The sequence below is a fragment of the Mastomys coucha genome, unplaced genomic scaffold (genome assembly GCF_008632895.1).
Source record: "Mastomys coucha isolate ucsf_1 unplaced genomic scaffold, UCSF_Mcou_1 pScaffold7, whole genome shotgun sequence".
NCBI classification, from domain to species: domain Eukaryota; kingdom Metazoa; phylum Chordata; class Mammalia; order Rodentia; family Muridae; genus Mastomys; species Mastomys coucha.
The window spans coordinates 46402889-46427162 of NW_022196913.1; the positions used below are offsets into that span (position 1 = coordinate 46402889).

Consider the following 24274-nt stretch of genomic DNA (forward strand, 5'->3'; position numbering starts at 1 on the left):
CTGGGACAGCCCTTTTCAGCTCAGGTGAGAAAGGTCCTATCCCTGGTCTGGTTAGAGCTGGAGGATTCCTTCCTTTGGCCACCTGCTGCGCTGCCTCTTAGCAGCACCCACAGAGGAGACTATCTTGACTGTCACCAGGCACTGAGCTCAAGGTATAACCCACGTAGGCGGTGCATCAGATAACATCAAAGCTCCGGGTAGGGGCCAGAAGGGGGGGGGGCAGCGCAGTGAGGGAACCAAGCGCCTCCCCCAGCGTTTCCTCTCACGCCCACTTCCAACCTAGGAGGCTTTTGGTTTCTGCTTTTGTTGTTTTTAAAATGAAAAGTTGAACCCAGGAAGCTTGGGAGCAGACTTTTTGCCTTGTAGTTCGGTAAGTTTTCCTCCCTCCGTCCTTTTGTCTGCTTGGCTTGGGAAGAGCTCTGGCGTAGGGGGACAGTTGCTGCGGAGCGTGCGGGGAAGGGTTTGTTGCCCCGTCGCCGGAGTGGGGGGCGGGGGGGAGGGGACTCGTTGGTGGACGGGAAAGCCCAGCTCGCAGGGCGGAGGGGAGGGACAAGCGGGTGTTGTGACCCGGGGCCAGCGGGAGGAACCTCCGGGATCTCCGCGTGGCGGTGGCGCTGCTGGCCACACCGGGCGGAGGGCCGGTGCCGTGGAGCCACGGGGCCGTGCCAAGGGGGAGCCCGAGCCAGGCGGCCGCGTGGGAACCGGGGTTGGGGGACGCGCGAGCGCGGCCTCGGGTTGGACCGGTGCTCTCCCCTAGATGCTCAGCAGGAGAGATAAGGTCAGAGTACCCACAGGACCCCACATTTCCCAAGGGGCGCAACAAAGACGTTTACTCGGCCAGCTGGATGGAGAGAAAGAGGCCCCTTGGAATCTCCCTACTTTCCTAGTCTAGAGCTGTCACTGGGATCCCCATTGTTCAAGGATTTTTGACAGTTCAAGCTGAAGTTTACCAGTCACGGGGCTGGTCGGGTTCACTCATCCAATTCCGTTTATTTGCTAGATTCTGAGGATCTAGTGTTTACTGTGTCACAAAACTAAACCGAAACCAACTACTTACATATAGCACAGCTGCCTTTCCCTGCATTTTGGTATGGAAAAAAAAAATAGAAAAGCAAGAAACCGCATTTAGAAAATTCAGAAAACTTACCAGGAAAGTGTTCTATATTATTTGCCACAGAGAGGAGTTTTAATACTGGTTTGTTGCACAAGAAAACACAGTGAAATGACAAATCAAAACCAGATATGTAGTTTGCTCAAAAGCTCAGAGAGCAGTTGCTGTATCTTGGAAACACACTGGGTTCATGGATATATTTCTGTTGTCTTCAGCAACTATTGAGTCAAAAAATCCACTCTGACACTTAGCTTTTTTTTTTTTCGTTCCAAGTAACAAAAACTCGACTTATGAAGACTGTGTTTTTATCCTAACACACTAGCTATGTCTACATGTTTAGCTTTTGATTCAAACAGCTCAGCTGGGGGAGGGGCACTACATTATATGTAAATCCGACCCATTGGGTATTTCATTTAATAAAATAGATGATATCCTACTGGAAAAATAAAATGGTACTATTTCATTGTAAGGCTAACATAACATTACCCATCATCCGAGCTTCCTAGCTGCATGATCTTTGCTCCTATGACCAAATTTACTTTTTGGTAGGCATATTTTTTCCTTTGCAAAACATTATTTTTGGCTCTAAGCTTGCCATTACCGAGTATTCCATTTTTAATAATTTCCATTCTGGGGCTTTGAGCTTTTCTTAGCTCCAGCAAGCTAGAGGTAGGACTTCCTCAGGGGATTTTAGGAGTCAACCGTTAGCAGGAACGACCTGGGCATCTTTATGAAAGCCTAAGGGAGCAAAACAAGTTTGCACAGATGGTCAGTTGTTAGTGGGCGTATGATCGTTTAACAAAGAATATTTTTGTTTTGCGTAATTTTTTTTACACCTTATTCTTTCCAACCTTGAGGTAGCCCGTTAAATCCATCACTTCTGCCGGCTTTTTTTGTAGAATTTTTAAGTTCAAACTGCGAGTATTATGTCTACCCTTGAAAACCTGCTTCGCTCCCCAGATTCAGCTCTCCTGATATTTCCAGAAGTTTCCAGTTCTCGTTCTCTAACGCTTTCTAGCAGCCGGGGTCAAACTCTGGTTCGTAATAAATTAGTCTGTCTTCCCATTTCACTCCCCCAGAGTTCCAGAAGCCTGCTGGGTGGCTCCGCCCCGCACCCCCTCCTCGGCTTCCAAAGTTCCCTCGCGGGTTAGTCCCCAGCTGACAGGCAGTCAAGGAGGGGTTAACTGCGCTCGCTGCTGCTTAGGCTCTGGGAAGCACCGGCTCTCTCCGGAATAACCTTGGCTTTCCTCCGTCTTTTAATAGAACATCCGCCACCAAAAAAGTGGTTTCAGTTCAGGGCTTAATAACACGTCCCCTCTGACCCTCCAAGTCAACACCCCAGCCCCCCTCTCTCTTTTTTTAAGTTATTTTTCAAAGTTAATGAGTTTCAAGTTTCACTATGATTTCCCCTACCCCTCTACGCAGAGCTAAGGAAACCCCCTTGGGGTCCCCCCTCCCTCCCGGGTCCTCCTCCTCCCTAGCAGGGCCAGGGCGAGGGGCGGGGCTGGGAGACACCATGACGTCACCGGGCCGGCCCACAGCCTGCTCTAGAAAGTCAAAAGACGGTAAAGAGAATCCGGCCCCGCCCGGCCCCGCCCCTCCTCCCGGGCCAACCGCCCCCGACTGCGGCCCGGCCGGGCTTCCCCGGGCCGCGGAGCCCCGCCTCCGCCACCGCCCCGCCCCGCCCCGCCCCTCGGGCCGCGCCTCCTCCTGCGTCCTGGGTCCCCGCGGCGGGGCCTGCGGCGGGCGGGCGGGGCGGCAGGGGGCCCCGGGCCGGCTTCACAGGAGCCCGCCCTCCCGCCGCAGCCCCCGCCCCGCCGCCCCCGGGGATCCCCTGCCGCCCCGCCCACGCGCGGGGGAAGCCGCCGACCTTCGCCCTGGCCGCCCTCGCGCTGCCAGCCGTCCTCACGGACACCCGGGAGAGGTAAAGGCCGCTCTCCCGCCGGGTTCCACTCGGTCCCTCCCGCTCCCGGCTCGTGCCTCGGTGCCCGTGGGGAGGAGGCTCCGCTTGTGTCCCGGTTGTCAAGTGCAGCGCAGTTCCCGACTAGTGCGGGCCGGGCGCGGCGGTGGGGGCGCTGCACCCGGGAGAGCGCGGCGCGGGGGGCGGGGGCCGGGACCACCTCCCCCTGGCGGGCGGGCGGGCGGGCGGGTGTGCGTGTGAGTGTGTGCGCGTGTGCCGGCGCCGACCTTGCGGAGGGGATGCTGCGTGCGGGAGCCGCTTGCCACTTCGGCGGATCCTGGCCGCACGGGCGGTGGGAGCTGCGGTCCCGCGAGCCCAGCAGGTACGGACGGCTGGCCTGCTGTTAGCCGCGGCCCCTTCTCGCAGGAGGGCTCGGCGGGTCTGCGGGAGACCAGGCCGCGGCTTCCGCACCTCCCGGCTTTGTGGCTCGCTTTCCCTTTCGTTCTTTGCCCGGAGTGCCTGTTTACTCTGGGCCACCTGGGTAGTTTCTCTCCCGGTGGGGCGCGCGCCCGCCGCTGGTGGGTCGGGGCCGGTGGGTAGGGGCGCGGGCGGCTTGGGCTCGCCGCGGGGTCGGGCTCCAGCAGGAGTTGCGGCTGGAGAGGGGAGGGGGCTGTGGCGAGACTGGCGCGAGGAGGAGTCTTCAGGCTGCCGCTCTCGCCGACTCTGTCCTTCTCCTCCTCCTCCTCCTCCTTCTACTGCTCTCCGCATCCACTCCAGGCTCCTTCCGGAGCTGGCACTTCCATTCCCCCCTCCTTCTGGCATGCGAAGCGCTTTGTTCAGTGCAGCGTTGCAGAGGGGTTTTCCCAGGCTCCGCCCTCCACATTCATTCATGTTTTTTCTCCTTGTGACTGTCTTTACGCTTTTTGATCGTGTCCTGTTTTTGCACCTTGTAGTATGTATTTCTTTCTCGAGAAAGAATGGTTGCCTACCGGTCCTAGTAGCTACGGTGCTGTCGTCTTTGAAAATTACCACTTCTCTACCTCGGATTTAAATGTGGGCTGGACACCTAGGGACCAGGGGGGTGGAGGCCGCAAAACCGGGTCGCACAAAGCTGTTACAGGTTGGGAATTTGCATATTTTACATTTAAACTTGGGAGCTGATGGGGGTCACGTGATCAGCTTACAATCTGAGTTCACGCTTTAAAAACTTCGTAATATCGTGACCGCTGCTTAAAAGCTTTAGTTTTAATACGGAACGGAACACATAGCTTTATCTTTAAATTCTCTGTGCAGTCAAAACCTTTTTGAATGCTATAACTGATCCCTCTGTGGTTAGAGGGAGTTGAGGAGTCCTGTCTTTTGTAGGTCATTAGCTGGTGCTGCAAGAGGCATCATCCATCGTTGACCATCCTGTTTCATATTCTTCCCCTTGCGTTTGATTGGGAATAGTTTGTGCTATGCCGACTAATAGCTGTGTTAGGAGTACAGTTGCAAGTATGCTAATAGTAGCCGCCTTTTCCCTACGCGTTTTAGCTAAAGTGAAAACATACATCTAAAACCTTATTCTGGTATACATGTTCTTTCCCTTAGAGGCATTCTTCCCGGGAATTAATATTTCAACATTTTCTTGTGGCAGGCAAAGCTTCTACATTGTTTAGCTTAGTCCTCAGTCCTTAGCCGGTCTGAGGTGGATAATGTTTCTTGATTTTACAGCTTGGGAAATCTGATCTTCTTTTCTGAGAGCTTAAGTACCTTGAACAAGGCCACACAGTATGGGGTAAAGCCTGGCCTTGAACCCAGCTGGTTCAACCAGGTTTGATTCCAAAGTTTGTCTTCATGATTTGCTGTGTCATTCATCCCTTTGGGAGGGGATTGTCCTTAGTAGGTAAGTGTTATCTTCTCAGAGGAAGTGGGCACGGAGTCATGTGGGGCCACATTCCATAGTTACTGTTGTGAGGAAGATATCATAATCTCTCCCAAAACTTGTTTTTGTTTTTTTGTTTTTTGTTTTTGTTTTGGTTTGTTTCTGTTTTCTCTTAGTAAAATGGATGAATTGGAGCTGTTGGTCTTGTTTTTTTCTCTCCTAAAACTTTTTCCCCCCCCAACTCTGTAAAAATGGATGAGTTCAAGCTGTTGCCTTGGTTGTTAGGATTAAAATAGGTGATAAGTAGAAACTCTACAGTAAACCCATTAAGTGTTCTCTTGTGTTGTGGACAGTACACACAGGTTTTAAACAAAGCATCCTTAGTCTATTGTGTTTGCTTAGTGATTAAACTTCGTTTCACCCCATAGTGCCCTCTTAAAGGACTTTGCTTATCAGCATTGTTGCAGGAAGTTAGAGCTAAACTTTTAACTGATTATTGAGAAAGAATCTAGTGGAAGAGAAGAGAGGGAGGTTGCTGATTTGGACAGATGGGTGGTTAACTTTCTGGCATGTTCATTGCAACATAATGCCTTGGCTGGAGAACCTTACAACAGAGTTACAGAGAGAGAGGGAGGGAGAGAGACAGAGAGACACAGACACACACACACACACACACACACAGAGAGAGAGAGAGAGAGAGAGAGAGAGAGAGAGAGACAGAGAGAGACAGAGAGACACAGACACACAGACACACACACACAGAGAGAGAGAGAGAGAGAGATAGAGACAGAGAGACACAGATACACACACACACACACAGAGAGAGAGAGACAGAGAGACACAGACACACACACACACACACAGAGATAGAGAGAGACAGAGAGACACAGATACACACACACACACACACACAGAGAGAGAGAGAGAGAGAGAGAGAGAGAGAGAGAGAGAGAGAGAGAATGAATCTCAAAAGAAATCTTGTAATGTTTTAAGTAAGTTTACCATTGTGTGTTAGGCAGCATTAGTAGAGATCTTCAGTCAGACTTAGATACTGTCCTTGGGCTGTAGGTTGGACATGCCTGTTGGATAATTACGTCTTGGCGTGATACATTTCAACTTGAAAAAGCACAGTCAAGACAGACTAGATTGTGCTGCAGTAACAAGTAATTCCCAGGCCTCAGACATGTCAGTCAACAAAAGGCTGCTTTTTGTTTAGGCAGCATGATCAGATCATCTTGTGTCACCGCAGTGCAACTTTTTAGTCACACATGCTTACTGGAACAGTGCTGGCCTGTGCCAGAGGGGACAGAATGCTCTGGAATATCTTGCTTTGGTAACTAAGTGGGCCAGCATGGATGGGACACATATCTGTGGTCTACTCAAAGGTCAACACGCAGCTGCTGATCACAGGCATGCACACTCCTGCCCTGAGCCTGCAAGGGAGGCATGGCGTCACTGGGGACCACCCACCATAGCAACTGTGCAGGTTAAGTGAGTCAACTGAAGAGACAAGACCAGGACATTGGGCTTCCCTTATGAATGGGCATATGTATACAGCATAACTGTTTGTCACCTTACACTAACTTTTAATTGTACCTAGCAGTGCTATTCTAAAGTGGACATTTTCATTCTTGTCTAACTGATGTCTAAAGACTTTTTTCTCCCACCTGTTTTCTCAACAAGGGGGCCTAGAGAGTGGCAAGATGGCCAGTCTTATGTTTAGTTAAAAGCGAATGGTGTTTGCAAAGGTTACATTGTATTGAGTTTAGGTCAGCCCCGCTCTAAGCCCCTAACTTTTGAAGAATCCTTCTCATTTGAAGGTGATGAGATTTACTGCTTTTATCTTTTTCTTTGCAGCATGTGGATTAACTGATGTCCAAGGAGTACATGGAGCCAGCCTTTTGTAACCTGCTCTTTCAACAGTTTCCAAGAAAAAAAAGGAGCTCTTAAATCTAAGAAAATGCCTCGAACGAAGCAGATTCATCCCAGAAATCTCAGAGGTAAGGCTCTGTGTTCAGTGAAGAAAGGCTTTCAGTGACCACATCATCAAGTGCATTCCTGGTACCAGGAATGCCTGTGGGCTCCTTAGACAGTGACCTTGCTTCATGGTCAGCACCATTATGCTTCACTCTTCTTTCTATTATACAGTAACTGTCCCTTACCTGCTGGATGAATTAATTCCAAAAGAATTACAGTTCTTTTTTGGTGTCCTGCTGACAAGTATCATTTCTTAGTAGGAACTAGGGAATCTGAAATGGATGGTTGATGTTTTCTGATAATTGAATCATTGTGAGTTTATGTTCATTCGTTCAAAAAAAAATTCCTCCTCTGTCCTTTGTGTATCTTTGGGAGATTGTACCCTGGGCTTGAAGTATGCTAGTGAGATGCCGTGTCAATGAGCTTTGCTACTGTATGCCCATATCTGTTGAAGGTTTACTTCTGTATGTTATATCAAGACAAAGAAGTGAAAGAGAGTTGGAATTGACATTTACACAGTACTTTATTTGCAGAAGTCAGAACAAATGGACTTATTTTCAATACAGAAACATCTTGTCAAACTTGTAGGTAAGGCTGGAGATCTCTCTTGGGGTTGGAATATAGGCTTAACATGCTTGTGGCTCTGGGTTCCATTCCCAGCACTGAGCAAAGCAAAATAAACAGGATATGTATGAAACACATTTTATACAAACTCTGCAAAGTAAATGTTTTTCCATTAAAGGTAAAGATATTTGATTTTGGGAAACTAAGCACATTTCTCCTTATCTGTTTAATGGTTTTTATTGTTTTAAGGTATTGTATTCACTATGAATAGCAGTTATCTTTTCTATTTGATTCCAGTATATAGGGATTTAGCAATATTGTATTGGGCTTGTGAGAGATCTTAGCTGGTACAATGGGCTGTGCTTCTGCGAGGACCTGAGTTCAGATGTCTAGAAGCCACGGAAGACCAGAGGCAGTAGTGTGGGTCTGCAATGACAGTCTGTGGCAAAATAGAGCACAGAAACAGGAGCATGCCCAGAAACTTGTGGGCCAGACAGCCTGGTATGTTCAGACACCAAGACAGCCTTTCTCAGACACGGTGTGGCCTCATGTCCACACATGTGGTGTGTCATTTGCACACCAGTATCCACCCACATGTACACAAAGTTATGTGAAACAAAAGAAAACTGCTAAATCAAATGATCTTAAGCAAAATGAAATACTGTGTGAAATAGCCATGTCTCAATATTACAGTTGCATACTGAGGAATGCACAGCCGGTGGTTCTGTTTTAACAATTATAGAGGGCTCATCTGTCCACACATCTTACATGGTCTCTACTACTACATACCTGGTCTGTGTGGTTAAGCCATTGCTCCTATGCTGCAACCAGGAGCATGTATTTTAGGCAAGGGCTGATTAAAGCTTTTCTCTTCATAACCTCTTTTTATTGAAGAAAATTTTGCAAGCTCTTGATTATGTACAAGTGTAAAATATGAAGTAGGTGTATAAAGCAAGTATTTATTAACAGTAAGTCATAATTTAAAAAAATACTTTGTATGTTTGTTTATGCACGTGTGTGTGCAGTTATCTCAGAGACCAGAAGAGGGTGTCAGAACTGGAGTTACAGGCAGTTGTGGGTTGGCCAGTGTTGGGGCTGGCAACTGATCCTCTGCCAGATTAATTAGCAAGTCCTCTTAAGTATTGAGCCAGCTCTCTAGTCCCAAATCATAAAAGTTTAAAAAAACAATTATTCATTAATTTTACCATTTATTAATGATAAAAGAGAATTTGCATGCTAAATTTGATAGACTTGTTCATTTTTATACAAAAGAGTTAGCTCTCAACTGAATATTTGATGCTGCAGGATGTAGAGCAGGTTTTCCATTGGTCAATGCTTTAAGGTGATGGTTTTTGGTGCTGAGAAAGCTGTTTTGCATAGTTCATAGTACCACATGGCAGAAGTATGGTTAGCAGCATTTCAGAAATAATTGGATACTCTATCCTAATCCCAATCCATTTGTTTGTTTGTTTATTTAACAAAACTCAAGTCAGGAACTAGAAGAGAAATTTTTAATATTATAACACTAACAATACAACACAAAAGTCAGTACTAATTTGATATATATATATGTGTGGTTGGATATATTAAGTTGTTACATGCTTTTGGAGGAGCAGAAAACATTTAACAGTGTATCATGGCAATCTATAAGATAAGAGTTTTCTGGTATCTGAGCCTAGGTGTCTCAGGCAGGGCTGGTTGAGTGTGAGATGGCCTATACTGTACAGAGTATACTTGTTCCCTGCCCAGAGCCAAGGCTGCAGTATAATCCATGCAGTTACATCAGTGAGCACCCCACCCTCAACACCCTGCATTCTTCATGCACTTGGTTTTCAGTTGTTGCTGGAAATATTAAAAAGAATGGCAAGTTCCTGTGCAGCTCCCACCACCTGCAGCTACTTGGCTCCAGTGGCCTGTTCTCATCTCCACAGACTCTCTGGCCCAGAGGGGTCCCTTGGTGGGTCACTGCCACGTCAGCCCCATGCAGTGACCACCCACCTCGTGGTTAGCTGTCACAATTCCCAGTAACTCAGTAAAATCAAAACTCTAGAAGCTTAAAATTAAGCAGTCAGATTTACATATCAATAAATTCTCAATTCACAAGATGCCCACACAATAATTTCAGAGCCAATTGAAAAATGATACAAGATGCCCACCTAGATTAGACAAGTTATCCAAATTATTCTATCCCTATAGGAATTATAGCTACCTGTGGCTATTTAAAGCCATGTGGAATCTGGATCATCATCATCTCCTTCCATCTTCCTTTCCTCCTCCTCTGTCTTGCTTCCTGTCTCTGGCACTCTTAGCTCTGCCTCCTTTTTCCCTGTCCAATCACAGGCTTCTTATTGTATTAATAATTAAATCAATTGGACAGGGAAAATCCTACTACATTTAGTTATTTAATTTTTGGTCTGTGCATATTTAGAAATATTTTCCTGTCGCCAAAGTTTTTTTTTCTTTTTTTTCAACATCCACATTCAGTTTTTGAGAGTTAAACAAGCCACCCACAATTTAAGAATCTGAGCTGAGGCAATTGTAAAATTCTAACCCAGAAGTATTTGTATATCTTAAAAGAGTAAAATGCAGTATAAAAGGTAAAAATGCTACATCCATCCAAGCCCCTTGCTATGTGTAAAGGGTTGCAGGCCTTGAGGCTACTTTGGGTGAGTTAGAGAGCAGTGCCCCTGATGGCCTGGGCCTCGGTAGACTGTGAATACTGTGTGGTCAGGCTGCGCTTATAAAAGCTGTTTGTCATCCAGGAATAAATTAACATCAGCATACTAAGGTTACCTTTTTATTTATAAATGAAAAGGAGACTTGACTTTTTGACTCTTGTAATACTAGTTAGCATGAAATAGAAATACATTTTACAACTGTTCAAATTTGTTTTTATACTCTTATTCCATCATTTTTCTATGTTTCTTTGCTTTTTAATTCTTTATAATTCCTTTTTTTTTTTTTTTTGGTGAAAAAGTTGAAAGCGCACACAATAGCTGAGGCCCGATCAGGGACGTCTATGGTGTAGTTTTCTACCTCTCTACCTTGGCCCCGTAGAAGGTCTTCAGGGATCTTTGCACAGAGCTGGCTTTCTTGGAACTGTCACCTCCTGTGACGGTAGCGCCTTCTTCAGAATCCCTCCTGAGGCCTGCCTGAGGCCACTCTACAGAGAAGGAGGGGGTTGTGTGTAAGTAGCCAGTGACATTGTTTATATTAGCATTATTGCGTACTCTGCAGTATCTGCTTGTGCATACCTGCTCTGCACCAGTTTCTCAACTCAATGCCAGTGACCTTCCGGTAGGCATGATGCTTTTTGCTATGATACTGTTGGGTGGCAGGGAATCTTCAGCGTTGTTGTAATAGGAAAACATACTTTAGGCACATGCCTTCAAGGTTAGAGACAATCAAACAGGTTCATTGTAAATGTTCTCAGGAGTGACATATTTGGCTAGTCATCCTGAGGTGACATTTGGACAGATGATCAATTTCTTGAGCTACTTGAAATCAGTGCTTGTTTCCTGCCTACAAATGCACTAGAACTCTGTGCTGGCGTAGGTAACTCCCTGGGCTCACATAGGAGCTGATGAGTGTAGTACAGACTTTAATGAGGTGGGAATTTAGATGGAGCACATTAACTGAAGCATTTGGGAGTGTGATCTCCCAGAGTCATGGAGAAACTGCAACCTGAATATGTCTGCCTCACGCTTAGAATTTGAGCTTTTTGAAGAGCTGACTTCACAGTGTTTTCTGATTCAGGAAGGGCAGTCAGGGTAGGATGCCTGCCAAGGTGGGCATTAGGAGGCTTGCCTTTAGAATTTTTCTGTCTAGAGACAACCACGTTCCCATTTGTTATAAAGGCAGCAGACAAGCTAATAGCCACCTTACTTAGACAGCTAATAGGAGCCCAGAAATTTGTTAATGAGTCCTAACCTTCTGGATTAATTTATGGTTTCTTAGCTTTACAATTGAGTTAAGTGACAGACATTTAGTAGAAGCCTTCTATAGCTGTGATTGGTGACTGTGGACTGTAGCTGTAGTTACAGCTAATTCAGGAAACTAAGGCCTGAGGATTCCTAAAGCCAGGAATTCAAAGTTAGTCTGCACAATTTAGCTCTATCTCAACAAAAAACCATGCAAACAAACAATACTGATTTTCAGAAGAGACTGTTGCTGGTTGTTGAGTCTTTTCTTAGGCTGCGCTCCTGTGATCTCTTGCTGCTGGCCTGTGGCAGTGAGTATCAGGACCTAGGTAGCTTTCGAAGAGGAAGGACACAGTGAACCCTGTAGTGCCTCGAGCTGAGAAGCGAGAGTACTCATTAGTCAGGGGCAGTAAACACATTTTCTCTCCATTTTTTTCTTCTTTCTTTTTTGTACTGGGAATTGAATGTACAGCCTTGCGCATGTTAGGCAGTGCCCCACCACTGACCTTACCCCTACTCTTTAAACTCATTTTAAAATTAAACTTGTTCCTCGATGGTTACACTTTTATATAATTTATAATTTGCATACTTTGTATAATGCAGTCTACCCAAGTACCTCCCACCCATCTTACTTCCCTACCAACTGACTGGCCATCCCCTCTCCTCCTAACAATGTCCTTCGCACTGTCTGCCTTTTTCTTTTGTTTTTGTTAAATACATTTTCTACTTAGGCTGTTTTCATTTTGGGATAAGGCTAAAATTAATTTCAAGGTGTATCTGTTTATGATCTGAAAGTATTCATTGGCTCATGGACATTAAAATCCGTATTAGTCAAATGTAGAGTAAATGAGAATAAGGAACTTGCTTTTTTTTTCTAAAATTAAAATAGTTTTCACTTTTTGGAGAGGGCTTAAAGTAGGTTGGGTCCCAGAAGAAGGGGTCCCAATAGAAGGTTGCTGATTTGGGTGGCTTGGAGTTAGTGGAGCATAGGAGGCCAGGGAGGAGGGGCTTCTGTAGGCCCACTTCTTGTAGAGGGAGTCAGCCCTCCTGCTCACTGGGCAGGGCTTGCATGAGGGTGAAACTTTCAGTTCTGCTGGGAAGGGCTGAGTTGGGGAATGGCAGGTAGTAGAGAAAGGAGTTCACACTGCTTTCCTCTGTAGGGGTGTGTGTGTGTGTGTGTGTGTGTGTGTGTGTGTGTGTGTGTGTGTGTGTGGTTGGAAATAAGCCGGTGAAAGAAGCTACCAAAATTTAATTTTTGAGCAAGTGCTTTATCTCTTATTGATTACTTGGCATGTCATATTTTGCTTTCCCCATGGCCCTTTGGTTTACTTGCCAAAGACATCTCTTGTGCTAGTAAGAAACTGAGAGACAGGAAAACAGGAAATGTAACAACTAGACAGGAGTCTGAGTCTGGCTTGTCTGTACTGGCCCTGTTGTCATCGAAGCCCAGTCCCTCTGGGCTTCCTCAGAAAATAGTCTCTGGAGTATTTGTCTTATGCTTAGTATTGACATCAATAGTAAAAGATTAGTCTCTTTTGAAAAATCTCAAATTATATTTATTAATGCTTCCGTGCCAGTCTTAACTCTTAACAATATAATCCTTGATTTATTCTCAGCCCTGCAGCTGGGGTTGCTACATGCCAGTGGCTGTGCAAATGCACAAGATAACACTGTCTCGAAGGGGAGTTCAAAATACAGATGAGTGCCTGTGTGTGTGTGTGTGTGTGTGTGTGTGTGGTGTGTATGTGTGTGTGTGTGTGTGTGCTCCTCTGCATACACTAATGAGTATTATAAGTACTAGGCTGTCCTGAGAGAGCATGTATGCATACTGTTAGGCATGTGTACCCTGTGCTTTGCAAAGGGTTGGGCTTTGCACATTTCTGCTCTCAGAGTCACTTTAGTAGACAGTTTGGAGAAGAGTTGATTTGGCAAAGACAGAAAGTAGGTTTGAGGCACACATGAGGCTGAGTTACACATGACTGGGGCTTCAGCCATGTTGTAGGAGTTAGGTTTCCACATTGATCATATAATCCAGCTAGGGTCTGTGTCTTTGCTCCTTCCTGCCTACACAGTATAGGCAGTCATGGAGCTTCTGCATGGACTCTGTGAAGTGGACGGAGAGCTGTGGATGAGCATAGGGAACAAGCTTGCTGAGACTACTGTCCTGAGCTCCCTGGAGATGATCTCTTCCAGTCTGTGCTCTATCGACAGGAGGCAAGCTGTCTCCAAAAGAATAGACAGTGGTGTGGCAGACATGAAGGCCTACGATGTCATGTGTGGCCCTAGTAAGGTGACAGTGATGTGGGCCGTGTGGCCCCAGTCTGTATTCTGAAGACATGCCATCCTAGTTACCTTCCTGGGCTTTTTTCTGGGCTTCTTAGGTGGTGAGGCTTGAGGAACTGGTAACTCAAAGGGTAATCCTTGCCAGGCATTTCAGATACAGGGCTGTTCTGTTCTGTGGAAAATCAAAGTGCTGTTACTTCTTGTTCTGTTTGGGTCTAAGGTTTCAAAGCCTGCCCTGCTTTAAGATTGGAATTCAGTGTGATAAATGTGAGATATTAGCCTTTTTTTTTTTTGAAATCATATTTTGAGAATTTGGTGTGGCTAACTTTCACGTTTACTGCTTACATGCATTTGACTATGAACACCTCAAAAATGAGAACCCTTTTTACCCTCTGCAAATCAACTTTATTAAAATATACTAGGCAGCACGTGGGGCTTATCAGATAATGGGTGTCACCACCTTACAGGATAAAGAGCAGTGTTCTAAGTTTGTCAAGGCCTTTACACTGCTAGACCTTGATTTCTCTGTGTCTGGTGAGTAGTCATTAGCCATTCTGTAACTCATCTTTGTGCTGTTCTACATCTTCTCAATCTTAATCTCTCCCTCCCTCCCCCTCCCCCTCCCTCCCCTCCCCCCTTGTGTGTGTGTGTGTGTGTGTGTGTGTGTGTGTGTGTGTGTGTGTTGGGAGGATGTCTTTGTCAAGGGCTTTGCCTATACTTTTGATTTTTTTCTTCTTTTCTTCCTCCGTGACAAAGTCCCTAGTCTCCTATAGTGCACAGCAGCTCCTCTGTGCACATGTTTGTGTCCTCTTGCACGCCTGGCATTACACCTTTGCTGTTCTATGCTGCTCTCATTGTGGGCCTGTGTTTGGATGTGAGAAGGTAATTTCTACTGGAGACGCTTATGACTTGGAACCTTAGGTAGGAACTGCTTCTTTTGATTGCTTCTTGGTCATTTCTGATTAATTTCCATATGGTACAAAGTTTTAGTTGCTGATACTGAGAAACTGTGTATTGTTATGAACTTATGTTGAATGTAAAATTTCGCTATAGGATTCATTTGTAGAGTTACCTGCTCTGTACTTTTAAAAATTATTGAAAATATTTTTTATTTTATTTTATTTTATTTATCTTTCGAGACAGAGTTTCTCTGGGTAGCCCTGGCTGTCCTGGAACTCTCTCTGTAGACCAGGCTGGCCTTGAACTCAGAAATCCGCCTGCCTCTGCCTCCCAAGTGCTGGGATTAAAGGTGTGCGCCACCACCACCCGGCCGAAAATATTTTTTATACAGTGTGTTATTCTCCCTCCCCTTTTCTCAGATCCTCCTCACCATGCCACCTGTCCAACTCCACACCTTCTTTCTCTCTTTAGAAAACAAAGAGGCAAATAAATCAGAATAAAACAAAACAGACAAACAGAAAAGGGAACCAAAGAAAAAGTAGAAGAAACATGTTATATTCATAGGTACAAATGCCATAAAAACTATCAGAAATCATAATAGAGAATCAAAAGACAGGTAAAGGTAAAAATATGCCTTTGAGAAAGCATTGTGAGACAAAACAAAACAACACCCTCCCCCCCTCTGGAAAACACCCTAAATCTATTAAAATGCCAATGAGTTTGTTTTGTGTTAGCCTTCTACTGCTTGTATATGGGGCCTGCTCTCAAGTGTGGTTTGTATGACCAGTTAGAAACCATTGGAACAAACTTCTGGGTATGGATGGGAGCTTGTATTTACTTTCCCTCTCAGCCCTAGGACCCCATCTGGCTTCGACATGTGCAGGTCTTGTGGCTGCAGCTGACGTCTCTAGAGTTCATCTGTGCATCAGACCGGTTGGATCTCCTTGTTGTCCCCACCCCCCTATTGGCTCCCCCCACTGGCTCTCACAGTGTCTGCCTCCTCTTCTGGTAGTGCCCTGATATCTGCCTTGAGTGCCTTTATGGAGAGGCTCCATTTAGGACTGAGTATTCAAGGCCCGTCTTTCTTTCTCTCTGCTTCGTCCAGTTGTGGGTCTGTCTGTTAGTTCCTATACACTGAAAGAGGAGGTTTCTCTGATGATAGTGTTGGATTAGTGGGGAGGGAAGAGTTGGATTTTGTGATATGACCTATGTGGTCTTGTGCAAGTTGGTTTCCTTGTCTGTGAAGTGCAGATAGTGGGTGAAGGCTAGACCACAGGGCTACTGCAGTGTTTGTCACATGCTGGTACAGGCTAAGCACTTGAAACAGAATACTCTCCTTCCAGAACTGGCTTCCATCAGACCTCTGGTTTGCATGTTTCACAAGTGGAGGCCAGGAGTACCCACAGAGAACCCTTTACTGATTGCACTCGGTGCTTCTTGGCTGTGCTCATGGAGGTCATTCCTGTCCTGACTGGAGACCAGGGATGGAGAAGAGAGAGGCCAGTACAGAAGCTGCCTAGGATGCCACGTTCCCTGCCACTACTGCCAGTTTCCACTTGAACTCGCTCAGTCCTTGCCTTGTCTTTTTTTTAGATTCGTTAAAAGAGGTTAAACAACATTTTTCTCTATCCACTATTCAGGAAACTGAAAGGTCTTGGATTTTATTATACCGAAGTATTATAAAATATTTCAGCATGACTCATCACATGGGATTAGAGGCTGTGTTTAGGTTTGGAGCACCTCTGTCCCTTGCTCCACTCCAGTGTAGGAGGAGAGACCCAACCTGCTTTTCAGGGTTATCTGACTAATGAGAATACTTTCACCAGGCACCTCCTGAGCGTCTCCAGTGGTGGTTTTTATAAAGGCTTCTATTATGACTGCAAGCTTGTTCTGTTAATGTAAGGATTATTTAACCAAGTTCATGAGTAGAATCTGTCTAGTTCCAATGATTGTTTCCGGGAAATCTGTTTACACATTGCTTTTCACATTTGAATGTTAGCTCGGCCATTCCATGCTGACAGTGAGTGACTTGAGAGGTCAGGAATCCTGGAGGGAAAACAAACCCATGGCTTATTTAAAATATTCTTTTCTGCATATAACTGAAGCAAGAAAGGAACTAAGTAATAATTTAAAAACCAGTTTTAGATGATACAGGCAAGGAAACCATTGGTGTTTTAGAAGCTGTCACATAAATGGCTGGCATTATTTAATTTGATTGGGATAATACGGGAATAGACTTAATATAGAAAATCTCCAATTCTGTTTGGAATGTAATTAGTTTTCAGTTCATATTTAGAGTACATTTGATGCTTTCTGAATGCTTATCAACATTAGCCATTTTTTTCTTTTTGTAAGGAAATATAAAATGTAATAATTAACCATAGTAATGATTTTATTTTAGAGCATCTTTGCACAAAACATATTCTGATGAGGTATAATTTTATCTTGCTATAGAATAGAAGAATATGTAATATGAATAAAGACTCCTCTCATGTACAAATCTAGGTAAGCCCCATGGTTAAAATGTACTGATTTAAGGAAGTTTGGGCTACTGTTTGTTCTTATGAAAGTACAAAAAACAAAACAAAACAAAAAAAACAAACCAAAGTCAGTGAAAGTAGCTTATGAATAGATGAAATACTTTACTTTCAATTTATATTTAAAAGATTTAGCAGTGTTCTTCCACCTATCAAGGAAGAATGCTCTTCCGAATACTGTTAACATGCCAGTTGCAGAACATCAGTTACCTCATTAGAGCTAGAGATTGCTCACTGAACATTAGAACTTGTGTCCATGAAGGGTCATTTCACAAGAATGCTCAGTTCTTCAAGAAGGCCTTTTTAGCTGCTAGTATCTAGATTCACACATTATTCAGTTATTATTGTTGTTGTTGTTATTATTGAGACATAGTATCAGTATGTAGCCCTGGCTGGCCTGGAACTCAATATGAAGAGAAAATGGGTTTTGAACTTACGAGCCTCCTGCCTCTTCCTCCTGAGTATTGGGATTAATGTGTGAACCACCATATGTAGAATATTACATTAATTTTTACTCTTTTCATTGTAAAATTTTAACCAAGTTTTGAATTGGTTCTATGATGAGTTCCATTCTAGTGAGTACTGTACTTATGTTGTTATACAGAGGTATTCAAAGGTAGAAAGTCCTCACAATGTGGTTGGATACAATTAGAATAATTAAGTTATAAGTCCCTAGGTATGAATGGAACCATGGTAGTCTGAGATATGTGTATCTATCCAATTGATAGAAAGCCTGATTTGTCAGGTGCTGAATGATGAGTATATGTTTAATGGATTTGCTGTTGGGAAGCATGCTTCCACTCTCTTGTCTTACAACATTGAGGCTTGTCAAGAAGAAAACCGTAAGACCAGGCATAATTGCTTAATATCTACAACATTCAAATACAAGTAGGCTAGACATATAGTTAGGGCAGTATGTTATGTTACCCTGGAATCGGGAAGGTAGTTTTCTAGTCTCAGATTCCTCAGAGTGGGGAGGACCTTGGCTCATGTTTGCTCCATTCAGCTTTTCTCAACAGATGAACAAGAGAGATGGAGAAGTGATTCCACTTTGCGCTGCCTACTGGTTTCTTGTATTTGATGTTTGTGAAGTGTTCTTTTCCAGTATTTTGGTTTATTTTTGTTTGTGTTGAGATGGGATGCTGCCATGCTGCCCATGGGAACCTCAAGCCGTGGATTCTGGCTTGAGTAACTAATTCAAATCAGGTGCCTTGGCTCCAGTTGTTTTTAAATGATATGGCTTCTCATAGTTATGGCTGTCATGGGCCGATGGCAAGGCAGAGGCTGTTCAGATGGTGTTCTGGTGTCCAGTGTAGATACCCTTTCCACAGGTGTCCAGAGCTGAATGCCAAGTGCTTTCTTTTTTTCATGTGTACTTGTTTCAACCACATGAAGAAGGTGTATATCACCATACTTTATAGCTGAGGAAAGCAAGGATCAGAGAAGCCATCACTTGTCCAGAGTGTCACCATAGCCACCTGGTTGGCTTCCAACATGCACAGCCATGCTCACACTGGCTGATGTTGACACGCAGCCTTTTCCTGATGGATGAGCTTGTGAATGCTCTCCAGCTGTGGAGTGGAGCTTGTTAAGAATATCGTACAAAGCCAAGGGTAGAGCAGGAAGGGTTGAAAGGAGTATAAACTTTTCCTTTTTAAGTCTTTTCATGTTGAGAGTCCATTTCAGAGTTGTTTGTATATGTGGCTGCAAGTTGAATTCGCCATCACAATTTTGGGACTTTCCATCTTCTCCTAAAAATAGCCAATCCGTAAAGATATTGGAGTATGTAGCTTGCTGAGTTATGCATAGTTGGAAGTAGAGATGGCTTGCCTAAAAGTAAGAAAGGCAATATTTTACCATCTTGCATTTCAGAGATGAACCTATTAAATATTTAAGCAAAGTAGCTTTTCTGTGTATGCTATGCTTTGTCAAAATTTGGACAAGCAGACTGTTTCCATTGTTGGGGTCTCCCACACTGCTCCTGTAGGTAAAGGGGGCATGAAGCACTGTTTGGGGTCAGAGTCAGGAGGTTATATTAGTTTTCTGTTTTACTTCTTAGTACAATGAGATAAAACCTAGTCCTGCCTTCTTACTTTTCAGTATAGCATGTCTCTCCAGCCCTGGAGGAGGCATAGGAGTGATACCACATATACAGCAGTGATGGATACGGTGCATGCAGGAGGGACTCCAGCAGAACAAGCCAGAAATGATGGCAATGCTAGAGCAGGATGGCATCCTTCTCAGGTGTAGGCACTTCAGGATTGTTCTGGTGGGAACTCAAAAGGGACAATTTTTTTTTTTTTTAATAGAAAGGAACAACAGAGCAGCAGAGAAAATAATTTGTTTAGTTTTTGTAGAATAAAGAGCCAGGTGGCAGGACCAGTGTGGGGTCCTGGGAGTGTTGGTTTGTTTAGTTAGAGGGAGTTGCTCAATTAAGTTGAATTCCAAGGACCTAACAGGCAAAGACTTCTTAGATTTGATGTGTGGTTTTTATGTTTTGGTAATGATAAATTTTATTAAGTTAGTATTTTCATGCTACTAGGGTATGTATATTTGAATTTTTAAAAAAAGTTAGAGGCAGGGTGTTGTCATATACTGTGAAGTTAAAACAAAAACAAAAAGACTCCCAACTTCCATGAAGGGCCAGTATGGTTTGTGGCTATCCAGGGAAGAAGATGGAAGGTTAATAGAATGAGGTCATCTTTAAAAACATTAGAAAGCCATCCTGCAAATGAACCAGATGGCAGAAGTATATTACCTTGCTCTCCTGCTTGTGAGCAAGGAATGAAATGGCCAGGCCTGAGAACATAGAAAGCTGCTCTCTGGTTCATGACTCAGTATTTGTCATTTTGGAGCAGCAGTCAGAAATTCACTGGCTAAATCCAGACTCTGTTTCTGAAATTGATGTCTTATTCAGACATACTTGTGTCTGTTGGTTCTGTCTAGGGCCATTTTCATTGGGTGGTAGCAGCTCCATGTGGCTGACTAAGCTGAAGTACCTGCTTCTAAATAGAGCCAGTGTTAGCACACAGCTCAAAACCTGCCTGCAAATCAGTAACTGTTAACATGGCGTTTTCTTCTCTGACAGCAAGAACATACTCTCAGCTGTGCTGGTCGCAAACATCCACTTTGACTACTGTCGCTCAGAAGGTTCTGTGTGGGCTTCTAGAGCCCTGCTGTGATGTGCTGGCATGATGTGGTCTTCACCAGCTCTGTCCTTCATTTTGGGAAATTTTTATAGCTCATGATATACAGACCGTGGTGCTCAAACATGAAAGTCCAAACGGCGGTACGAGTGTCTGACTGGTCACTGTGTGTGGGGATGGCTGACCACGTAGGAAGGTTTGGGTGCCATAGCTTCCTTCTAAATGTCTCAGTTGGTTTTCTGTGCTCTGATAGGATAGTGTCCAGGGTGTGCTGAGTTCCAGTTCAGCTCACACAACGTCTTGGAGTAGCTTGATTTTGCACTAAGTGTGGATTTGATAAGCTATCTCACAGCCAAATTACCTCTTCTAGTCTCCAGGTAGTAAAGTCACTGACACCACCACACTGCTATGGAGTGTGTATTATTTGAGTTTTGGTAAAGTGTAGTATATAGTCAGTAAACTCCAATCTAAATGTCCAATTCAGTTAACCTAGTAAGTATATAGAATGGGCAGCCTTTTGCATAATCTAGTTTTATGGTGTGTGTGTGCTTGTGCCTCCCCCTTCCCTATACCCCATGACCTCCAGCATAGACAACTGCTGCCCTGCTTTTCTGTTCTACCATTGCCTCCTCTGGAAATCAGATAAAGGGAATCATAAAAGAAATTGTCTTCCTAATAGATATATTTAACATATTTGGCATAATGTTTGAGATTCTTCCACCAGAATTTTTTCACCTTTTGTTGTGAAGTAGTGTTTTATTCTTTATTGCACAGCCTACGTGTACATTCGTGAGCTGGTGGTCATGTGGGCTTACTCAGTGTGGTTAACATTGCTGACGGCAGTCTCAAATCCACAAGTCTAGTAGGATTTAACCTTCTCTTTCTCTGGCATTACTGCACCTCATTCTTCCGGACATGTTTTCCTATTATTTAGCTGTTTGCTTGCACAAGCCTGAAGTAAGTCCTGGTTTCTGCAGCTGCTTCAGCACACACCCTGATGGGGGCTCTTCAGCTTCACATTCCTCAGGTGTCGTCTTTGTGCCTGCTATCTTGCTATTTAATTTCTCTTTACTTTGTGCATTTATCCCTTTGTATTTATTGTTGTCTGCTTATGCTTGTCTTGATTTCCGTCTTTATGCTCTCAGTGATTATTCTAGAGAGCATCTTCATGCATCACTGTCTGGGAGCACTGCAGAGCAAACTTGGGTGGAATACAAAAACTGTGCCTGGTCTCCTTTCTCTCTCTCTCTGTGCTGCCCTTGTCATCACTGTTTGACCCGTGTGGTCTGACGCCAGCTGGCCAAGAAGAAAAGACTGACTACTTTCTGCAACCAGATTTTAAAAACAGCTTTAAGAAGAAATGGAAAGGAATACTAGTCTGTGTCTGTCTTCATAGAGGCCATTCCTATCCTGGTGCTGTAGACTCAGGCCGTTGTCTTCACAGAGGCCATTCCTATCCTGGTGCCATAGACTCAGGCCGTTGTCTTCTCAGTGGCCATCCTTGGCCTGGTGCTGTAGACTCAGGCCATTGTCTTCATAGAGGCCATTCATATCCTGGTGCTGTAGACTCAGGCCGTTGTCTTATGTCCCTTCAACCTAGAGCAGGTCTTCCTGCAGTGTGGGCTCTCCCTCACACCTTCTCTGAGTATTGTTATTTCCTCTTCACCTCAGGATTACTGGGTTCATGGGTTGGGCTCTTTCTTCTGTGTTCTGGCTTCCCTTTGTCTATAGTGAGAAGGCAGCTGTTTGTGTTGCCATTTTTATTTTGCTTAATCTCTGGGCGATGAGTTGGACTTTCCATAAGATACTTAGATTCAGCACCTTTCAACAGCTGAGTGTGATGTGTTCAGATGCAGAGTTCAGTGTGCCATTCTTACCTATCTAGATGATTACATTTTTAATAAAGTTTGATAATTTTATATATTTATTTAGTATGTATATGTGCAAATGTATATATGCCTGCACTTGCCAGCCTTCCCCCCACTTCCCCGAACATACACACAAAACACACACACACACACAGCTCAACTTTTGGGAGTCAGTTCTCCTCTTCTATCATGTGGGGTTCCAGGATTGAACTCAGGCTGTTAGGCTCTGTGGTAGGTGTGTTTACCCACTGAGTCATCTCACTGCCCCTTTTATTTTAATTTAATTTAAAGTAACTTTAAAATTAGCATACAAAGTATTATATGTTGTTTAAGTATTTTCAAAGTGCTTTAGTCAATTTTCTTCCTTGCTTCTCTCCTCACCCCTCCCCCAGGTCCCCTTACCCCCCCTAACCCCCTCATCTCTGTCTTTTCCTCATTCATATCCTCTGACCTCTGTCTACCTCCATCCTACCTCACCCTTCCCTCCCCAGCCCCCATTTGTTCTTACTGGTCATCCAGTAGCCCCTTAGTATATAAGGAAGACTGATGTTAGGACTGTCCGTAGGTGCTCAAGGCTATTAGAGGAAGTGGCATGCCTGCATGTGTCTCCTGTCTCCTTCATTATCTCCAGATTCCTTTTAGTACCTGACACAATCACAGTGCTCAATAAATAATCATTGTACTGTACTGTTGTGTGTTCCCATACTGTACAACTGCTGATCACTTGTGTGTGTGCACTTGCACACATGCATGCCATGGTACTCATGGGGGTCAGAGGACAGCATTGTGTTGGCCCTTGCCTTTCACCTTGTTTGAGGCAGGGTTTCTTTTGCTGTTTGCAACCACAGAGCCACTGGTGTGCCATAAAGAGTTTTATTATCTGGCACATAGTGGTTACCTCCCCTCCCTGAACTTCCTGAGAGTTCTTTGGAATTTTGTTCACAACTGGACAGGACCTCACCCTTAGACACCGAGAGCCTTGGCCTACCAAGTCCATTTGCTTATGGGATCACCACTGTCCTGACCGGGTTCCCTGTCCAGTAGGGTTGGCAGTAGCAGTGGACTTGCTGGCTTTGCAGCCTACCTTGGGTTGACCTGTGGCACTGACTGAGCTGGTGGTAAGGGGTCAAGAACAGCCTCAGGGAAGACTGTTCCCGACCCCTGCTGTGCTGATCTTATTGCCATGAGGACATGGGCATCCGAGTGTGCAGATGACCGTGATAGACTTCCAAAGTCCAGGAATGCTTGTGACTATTTTGACCGCCTGGTTGTGGAGGGAGAGGATTTGTGACCCTTAACTTTATCTGTGTTGTGTTAGCTGTGTGTGTGCACCAGACTTCCCTCTGGTAGACAGCATCCTGAACCGTAAGGGCAGAGAGTTGTGCACAGTGTGTGCTAATAAGCTTCTTGATAAAGGCTCCTTGCAGAACCCCATTAAGTGAGCAGAGAATCTACATGCTGTTTGAAAGATTTAAATTATGAGGTGAATGTGCTTTAAGACACTTGTAGGCATTACTGACTTTTACAATCCATACTCATGATCCCAGTATTAGCTCATTGAGAACGTTAAATACGAGCTTTTGTTACTGAAAGAGTGGTTGAGTTGGAGGAAAGAAAGGAAGGGTTTGGAGTGTGGGTTGTGGGTTTGGAAGCGAATGCTAGTTCTTCAGTTTGTAAGCTCTGTGCACAGCACAGTGCTTTCTCTCCCTGAGCCGTAGCTGTAGGAGTAAAGCCAGCCCTATAACTTATTTTGGAGGCTACCACCCAGCACACAGTAGGGTCAGTCATTCCTTAGGAATCTCCTCAGGAGATTGATTATAGGACTATACAGATCAAAGTTTGAATGCTTCAATTCCTTACATGAAATGTAGTGTTTATATAACCCTATCTAACTTCATATAAACTTGAAGTCATCTATCTACTGATGGACTGTACTCCATAATGCAAATATAGCTGACTGTAATGCTGTATTATTCTGGACATAGCGTGGGCCCAAAAGGGCCATGACTGTCCAGCAGTTTGAGGTATTTTTCTTCCCAAATATCTTATGGTCTGCTTATGTTTGATACTGTAGATGCCGAAACTATGGGCAGAGAGGGCCAACCATATGTAACGATGGCTAGCGTAGCCACGCAACCATATGTAACGATGGCTAGCGTAGCCACGCAACCATATGTAACGATGGCTAGCGTAGCCACGCAGCC

At 44.6% G+C, this 24274-nt stretch overlaps 1 protein-coding gene across 3 annotated transcripts in view; it reads left to right on the forward strand.

Moving 5' to 3' along the window:
• The first annotated feature begins 241 nt into the window (after nucleotides 1-241).
• Nucleotides 242-24274, forward strand: part of Hivep1 (HIVEP zinc finger 1) — a 134169-nt gene continuing 110136 nt past the window's right edge. The window contains exons 1-2 of one of the 3 annotated variants that reach the window (XM_031359364.1): nucleotides 242-370; nucleotides 6733-6875. In XM_031359364.1, coding sequence (XP_031215224.1) covers nucleotides 6836-6875 — 40 coding nt within the window. In that variant the 5' untranslated portion in view covers nucleotides 242-370; nucleotides 6733-6835. Of the gene's footprint in view, nucleotides 371-2901; nucleotides 3036-3244; nucleotides 3394-6732; nucleotides 6876-24274 lie in introns of those variants that run through there. The other 2 variants (XM_031359363.1, XM_031359365.1) reach the window with 2 other exon arrangements.